The sequence below is a fragment of the Mandrillus leucophaeus genome, unplaced genomic scaffold (assembly GCF_000951045.1).
Source record: "Mandrillus leucophaeus isolate KB7577 unplaced genomic scaffold, Mleu.le_1.0 Scaffold313, whole genome shotgun sequence".
NCBI lineage: Eukaryota > Metazoa > Chordata > Mammalia > Primates > Cercopithecidae > Mandrillus > Mandrillus leucophaeus.
Genome location: NW_012103288.1, coordinates 639,433 through 647,192, shown reverse-complemented (window position 1 = coordinate 647,192; position 7,760 = coordinate 639,433). Strand labels below are relative to the sequence as shown.

At 46.0% G+C, this 7,760-nt stretch overlaps 1 protein-coding gene and 1 pseudogene across 3 annotated transcripts in view; one reads left to right on the top strand and one right to left on the bottom strand.

Annotated features, from left to right (window-relative positions):
• Positions 1-3,640: 3,640 nt before the first annotated feature.
• Positions 3,641-4,266, bottom strand: LOC105544956 (annotated as a pseudogene).
• A 33-nt stretch (positions 4,267-4,299) lies between these two features.
• The window catches only part of CCDC65 (coiled-coil domain containing 65), a 40,159-nt gene continuing 36,698 nt past the window's right edge, over positions 4,300-7,760 (top strand). For 2 of the 3 annotated variants that reach the window (XM_011987612.1, XM_011987613.1), the window contains exons 1-2: positions 4,300-4,660; positions 5,137-5,304. In XM_011987612.1, the coding sequence (XP_011843002.1) occupies positions 4,529-4,660; positions 5,137-5,304 (300 nt within the window). In that variant the 5' untranslated portion in view covers positions 4,300-4,528. The remainder of the gene's footprint in view (positions 4,661-5,136; positions 5,305-7,760) is intronic. The other variant, XM_011987616.1, reaches the window with a different exon arrangement.

The window sequence follows — 7,760 nt, the reverse complement described above, 5'->3', positions numbered from 1 at the left end:
GGCCACTGCACTCCAGCCTGGGCGACAGAGCAAGACTCCATCTCAAAAAAAAAAAAAAAAAGAAAAGAAACAAGTAAACACCTGTTAAGGTGCTTGCTGAAGGCAAAGGGAATACAGGATAGTAGTAGAAAAATGTAGCTATTAATACCAGCTATGACCACGTGACCAGTTACGGAACCTAGGACTATGATTGTCATGAGTATTACAGGCATGCGCCACCACGCCCAGCTAATTTTGTATTTTTAGTAGCGACGTGGTTTCTCCATGTTGGTCAGGCTGGTCTCGAACTCCCGACCTTAGGTGATCTGCCCGCCTCAGCCTCCCAAAGTGCTGGGATTACAGGCGTGAGCCACTGCACCTGGCCAGTTCACTTTTTTAAAGTGTATAATTTGATGACTTTTTTTTTTTTTTTTTGAGACTAGGTTGTTCTGTCACCCAGGCTGGAGTGCAGTGGCATGATCACAGCTCACGGCAACCTCCACCTCCTGGGTTCAGGCAATCCTCATACCTCAGCCACGCAAGTAGCTGGGACTACAGATGTGTGCCACCACACCTGGGCTAATTGTTGTGTTTTTAGTAGAGACAGGGTTTAACCATGTTGGCCAGGTTGGTTTTGAACTCCTGACCTCAAGTGATCCACCCACCTCAGCCTCCCAAAGTGCTGGGATTACAGGCATGAGCCACCACACCCAACCAGGCTTTTTATTTCTATTTTAAATTTTATTTTATTATTATTATTTTTTCGAGACAGAGTTTTGCTCTTGTTGCCCAGGCTGGAGTGCAATGGCACGATATCAACTCATTGCAACCTCTGCCTTCCAGGTTCAAGTGATTCTCCTGCCTCAGCCTCCTGAGTAGCTGAGATTACAGGCATGCGACACCACGCCCAGCTAATTTTGTATTTTTAGTAGAGGTAAGGTTTCTCCATGTTGGTCAGGCTGGTCTTGAACTCCTGACCTCAGATGATCCACCCACCTTGGCCTCCCAAAGTGCTGGGATTACAGGTGTGAGCCACCATGCCCACGCCTGGCTACAGGGTTTCACCATGTTGGCCAGGCTGGTGATCCACCCACCTTAACCTCCCAAAGTGCTTAGATTACAGGCGTGAGCCACCATGCCCAGACTATTTTTATTTTTTACAAACAAGTTCTCGCTATGTTTCCCAGGCTGATCTTGAACTTCTGGGCTCAAGTGATCCTCCTTCCTTGGCCTCCCAAAGTGCCAGGATTATAGGGGTGAGCCATGGCATCTGGTTCAATGACTTTTCAAACCAAATTCATCAACTTGTTTAACATAAATACATTTTCGAGCATTTTCAACATCCCAGTATTATCCCTCAAGCACATTTACTATATATATTTATACACATTTACTATTATACTATCTTCCTCTCCCCTCCCACAGATAATAGAAAATTGTCTTAGTTCAGGCTGCCATAACCATAACATAATACCATATACTAGATGGCTTAAACAACAGATGTTTATTTCTCACAGCTCTGGAGCCTGGGTAGTCCAAGATCAAGGTGCTGGCAGATCTGGTGTCTGGTGAGGGCTCTCTTCCTGGTTTGCACATGGCTGTCTTTCCCCAATATCCTCACAAAGCCGAGAGACAATGCTAGTCTCTTTCTCTTCTTCTAAGGACACTAATCCCATAATGGGAGCTCCACTCTCATGACCTGTCTAAACCTAAATACCTCCCAAAGTCCCCACCTAATATTCCATTGGGGGTTAGGATTTCCCACTGGGGGTTAGGGGGTTAGAAAGAAGGTAATCTGGCTGGGTGCGGTGGCTCACACCTGTAACCCTAGCACTTTGGGAGGCCAAGGTATATCACTTGAGGCCAGGAGTTTGAGACTAGCCTGGCCAACATGGTGAAACCCCATCTCTACTAAAAATACAAAAATTAGCCGGGCGTGGTAGCGGGTGCCTGTAATCCCAGCTACTTGGGAAGCTGAGGCAGGAGAATCACTTGAACCTGGGAGGTGCAGGTTGCAGTGAGCCGAGACTGTGCCACTGCACTCCAGCCTGGGCAACTGAGCAAGACTCAGCCAAAAAAAGAGAGAGAGAGACAGAGAGAGAGAGAGAGAAAGAAAGAAGGAGAGAAAATAAGAAAAAAAGAAAGAAGGTAATCTACTTTCTGTCTTTATAGCTTGGCCTTTTCTAGATATTTCATATAAATGGAGCCATACAATATGTAATCACTTGTATCTGGCTTATTTCACTGAGCATAGAGTTTTTTTTTTGTTGTTGTTGTTTTTGTTTTTTTTGTTTTTTTTGTTTTTTGAGACGGAGTCTCGCTCTGTCACCCAGGCTGGAGTGCAGTGGCCAGATCTCAGCTCACTGCAAGCTCTGCCTCCCGGGTTTACACTATTCTTCTGCCTCAGTCTCCCGAGTAGCTGGGAATACAGGCGCCCGCCACCTCGCCTGGCTAGTTTTTTTGTATTTTTTAGTAGAGACGGGGTTTCACCGTGTTAGCCAGGATGGTCTTGATCTCCTGACCTTGTGATCCGCCCGCCTCGGCCTCCCAAAGTGCTGGGATTACAGGCTTGAGCCACCGCACCCGGCCGAGCATAGGGTTTTTTTGACTGGGCATGGTGGCTCACGACTGTAATCCCAGCACTTTGGGAGGCCGAGGTGGGTGGATCATGTGAGGTCAGGAGTTTGAGACCAACCTGGCTAACATGGTGAAACCCTATCTCTACTAAAAATACAAAAATTAGGCAGCCTTGGTGGTGCACACCTGTAGTCCCAGCTACTCGGGAAGCTGAGGCAGGATAATTTATTGAATCCGGGAGGTGGAGGTTGCAGTGAGCTGAGATCATGCACTGCTCCAGCCTAGGTGACAGAGTGAGACTCCAGTCTAAAAAAGGGTTTGTTTGTTTTGTTTTTGTTGTTTCTTTTTTGAGACAGGGCTGCTCTGTCACCCAGTTGGAGCGCAATGGCTTGATTATGGCTTGACCTCTGGGGCTTGGGCTTAGGTGATCCTCTCACCTCAGCCTCCTGGGGTAGCTGGGACAACAGGTATGCACCACGCCTGGCTAACTTCTTTTGTATTTTTTGTAGAGAAGGGATTTCTCCACATTGTTCAAGCTGGTCTCGATCTCCTAGGCTAAAGCAATCCTCCCGCCTTGGCCCCCCAAAGTGCTGGGATTACAGGTGTGAGCCAGAGCGCCCAGCCTGCATATTCTTTTTGAGGTTCACCTACATTGTAGCTGGTATCCATAGTTTGTTCTGAATAATATTCCATTGTATGGACACAGCATATTTTGTCTACTCATTCACATGTTAATGGACATTTAGGTTGTCTCTAATTTTTCCAATTGGGCTATTATGAGTGAGACAGAGAAGAACATTCTTGTGCAAGTTTTTGTGTGTATGTATGCTTTCATTTCTCTTAGGCAGATCCCTAAGAGTGAAATTATTGGGTCACATGGTAAATTTATGTTTAACATTTTAAAAAATTGCCAAACTGTTTTTCAAAGTGGCTACACCATTTTACATTTCCACCACCAATATATGAGGGTTCCCGTTTCTCCACATTCTCTCCAACACTTACCTTTTTTAAAAAGGTTTTTGTTGTTGTTGTTGTTTGCAGTTTTTACAGTTTTATTTAAACACAAAACATGCACATGAGCTGTCTACTCATTTTCTTTGCCGCGCAGCCTGGGATTAGGGTTGGTGACTCTGATGGCCAGCTGGGCAGCTCTTTTCCACGATAGCTTTGCGGTTCTTGGAGGAAACATTGTGAGCGATCTCAGCACAGTAAGATTCGTTGCACAACAGCAGCACTTCCAGTTCCTTGACGTTGTGGACCAGGAACTTCCGGAAGCCACTGGGCAGCATGTGCTTTGTTTTTTTGTTGCTCCCATAACCAATGTTGGGCATCAAGATCTAGCCCTTGAACCTTCTACGAACTCTGTTGTCAACACCTCTGGGTTTCCGCCAGTTACACTTAATTTTGACATATCGGTCAGACTTCTTGGTTCTGTTTTTGACGATCTTGGGCTTCCCACGGGGTCTGAGGAAGGTTTATAAAAGTGCACTGAGGGGAGGTTGAGACAGGAGAATTGCTTGAACAGGGGAGGCAGAGGTTGAGTGAGCCGAGATCATGCCCAGCCTAGGCGACAGAGCGAGACTCGGTCTCAAAAAAAAAAAAAAAAAAAAAAAAAAAAAATGCACTGAGGAGACAGGTTTTTGAGAGGTAAAAGGACCCTCTCAAAAATCGACCGCGGTCCTCCACTGGGTAGGGGGCGCTCCAAGACATGGACTCTTCTAGCCGTTGCCTCGCTATATTAGCGAGATCCTCGTTGCTAGGAGACTAGACGCGTCTTACCGTGGGAGAGCTCAGCCTCACTGATAGTCCGGGGTCTCTCTCGTGCGAGAGCTGAGATCTCAGGTCCCACAACCGCCCACAACCAGGGGCAGTTCTGGAAGGCCCCTTTCTAGGGACATTTTTCTTCTACGCTCTGTAACGCGGGTCGAGACAGGCCGAAGCTTCTTTCCCGGATCCAATCCCCTGCCCCGCCATGCCTAAGAAAGAAAAAAAGGCCAAGACCCCCCTGTCCGATGAGGAGCAGCTGCTTCTGTTTCAACAGAAGTTGCTGGCAGAGGAGGAGATGGCCAAAAAGAAAGAGAGGCTCCTCAGCCAGTTCTTGAAGGTGATGGCCTTTTGCATTATGTCCTGCTCAACCCCATCCACCCGCCGCGCTGGCCTGTCACTGAGGAAACCTCATTTTCATCCTGACCTCCCCTCCTCCGGAAATCCTGAGACCCAGATATACTTAGATTTCAGGCAACATTGTTTGGGAGGCGGGGGTGTTCTCCGTGAAGCATGGAGGAGGTGCGTGGTATACAGCTTGGCGGTCTCTATTGAATCACAGAACTGGGACCTTAGGTCCTGTCCGCTATCCCAGCTGTCTGGAATGCTGATATTCTCCCTGGAGATGGGTCATTACAAACAACATCCTACTCTGATGCTCCCACCCTGAAGGAAATTCACCCTTGCCCTCCCTAAATGCCATCAGGCCGTTCCCATCGAAAAGGGGTAAGGTGTCAGCTGATAAATTAAGAGTGATCTTGTTTGTTGTACTGAAAGGCCCTGACTTCCTGGAGGTATATTTATTCCTTCACACAGGACAAGCTGGCCAAGGAGGAACACAACAGTGCTTTGAACCTTAATAAGATTAACACACAGTGGAGAACTGTCCTTAGGGAAGTCAAGACCAGAGAGCTTCATAAGGACATTGAGATCCTCAGCCAAACATTTGAACGAGTGGTGGACTGTAAGGACAATGTCATCAAGGTAGGCACTCTTTCCAAGGAAACCTTGAGTATGGCTTCCTGACCTCTTAATAGAATGATCCTAGTGAATTAATCCATCTTTAAGCCCTCACAAGACACAGGCTGTGAGAAAGCCAGGCTATTGGTAACAACGGTTTTCACAGAAATAAAAAATAGAATATGGGGCTATCTTTCACCCCTCTCTCCCTTAGAGGAGCCACTCTCCTTGTAATCTGCTGCCCCAAACCAGCACTATCCAATAGTAGAGTTGTAAGGCACAGTAGACATCACCCAGTGACTTGAAATGAGTCCCACACCTTCATTTCAATGTCAGAAGGCTCAGTTCCAGAGGGGAACTGACTTGCCCAAGGTCACGTACCTAGTCAGTGAGAGAGCCAGGACTCCAGCCTGTGTTTATTGATTCCCACTGCAGTGCTCCATTCAACCAAATTGTTTTGGCCTCTTGATTCAACTTCAGTGGCCCTGGATAAGGTTGAGAAGATCTCCATGGGTAAGAGCAGTTCTGGATTTCTAAGCAATTCAATCAGCCATCCTTATGCTCTTGGGAGGTTCTTGAGTTCTTGATTCCATCCTATCTTTTCTTCTAAGGGATTTTCTGTACCCCTTCTTTTTTCTTACTTTTAATAGTCTACCTCCATTTACTGCCTTCTCCTTAGTCTTTTTATTTATTTATTTATTTATTTATTTATTTATTTATTTATTGAGACAGAGTCTTGCTCTGTCGCCAGGCTGGAGTGCAGTGCTGTGATCTCGGCTCAGTGCAGCCTCCACCTCCCGGGTTCAAGTGATTCTCCTGCCTCAGCCTCCCGAGTAGCTGCAACTATAGGCGTGTGCCACCATGCTTGGCTAATTTTTGTATTTTTAGTAGAGATGGGGTTTCACCGTGTTGGCCAGGATGGTCTTGATATCCTGACCTCGTGATCCACCTGCCTTGGCCTCCCAAAGTGCTGGGATTACAGGTGTGAGCCACTGCACCCAGCCAGAGTCTTTTCAATTGTAAACAAAACAAAGCCCACAGTAACACCAAAATATACATTGCCAACATGGTATTCCCCCTCTAGAAAACACACATTTCTCTTTCATAGCCTAACCCCTGGGGAAAAAGCTCAGCAGACCTTGGGCAGCTTCCAGAGATATGTATTAAGAGTCCTCAAATTTGCAATAACCATTATTCATTAGAAGTTCACACCCCACCAGTTATACCTTACGGATTTTTTTCTTTTTTCGAGATGGAGTTTCACTCTTGTTGCCCAGGCTGCAGTGCAAAGGCCCAGTCTCAGCTCACTGCAACCTCTGCCTCCTGGGTTCAAGCGATTCTTCTGACTCAACCTCCTGAATAGCTGGGATTACAGGCGCCCGCCACCAAGCCCAGCTAATTTTTATATTTTTAGTAGAGACAGGGTTTCACTATGTTGGCCAGGCTGGTCTGGAACTCCTGACCTTAGGTGATCCACCCACCTCAGCTTCCCAAAGTGCTGGGATTACAGACGTTAGCCACTGCGCCCAGCCCATAACTTATGGATTTTTAAGAGGCTTTTTCAGACACTTATTGGAAGTTATCAAACACTTGATAAGAACAGCAGTGTTCATTGCCTAGTGTTCCATTATTGGAATGCTAAGTTTTGGGGAGTTATGTATCTTGTACTGCCCAAGGTCATCACCAAGGTCTGATTTTTCACAAAAAATATTTGCAACCTCAGGCATGAATGGGTTAAGGGAAGCTGAGTAGTTGACCAGGTTCACCCCGACACAATTAACTTCTTCCTACACAGCAGCCTCTCAGCTTATGATAAGAGTTCTTGCTTAGGTAAATCACACACTGTTAATATTAACCACCTTCAGGGTCATTCCCGAGTAAGACTACACATATTAAATGTGGAAATGTTAGTGATCCTCACTATCTCTACTTCTTCACTTCCTTTTTACCCTGCATCCCACAACATCTGATTTCTACCCTTCTCTAGGAAACTGCTCAAGTAAAGGCCACCGGTTCAGAATTGTGACTACTTTTCATCATTTAGTCTTTATCTAACCTAACCTCTCTATGGCACTGACATTCTTGGTCATGCCCTGGGTCTTGAAACTCTCCTTTGGCTTGCAAGACACCATTCTGTCATTTTTTCTACCTCTGGGACATAAACCATTCACTCCAGCGAGTTTATCTTCCTCTCTCCATCCTCTGAACTTCAGCATTCCCCAGATTTCTGAGTCTGGCCATCTCACCCTTTAACCAGTTTTCTAGGGCTAGACAATCTTACATATTACCCTGACTTTATTTTATTTTATTTTATTTTATTTTATTTTATTTTTTGAGACAGTCTCACTGTTGTCCAGGCTGAAGTGCAATAGCACAATCATAGCTCACTACACTCAAGCTCCTGGGCTCAAGTGATCCTCCCACCTGAGCAGTTGGGACTACAGGCTCTCACTAGGATTGGCTAAATTTTTTTTTTTTTT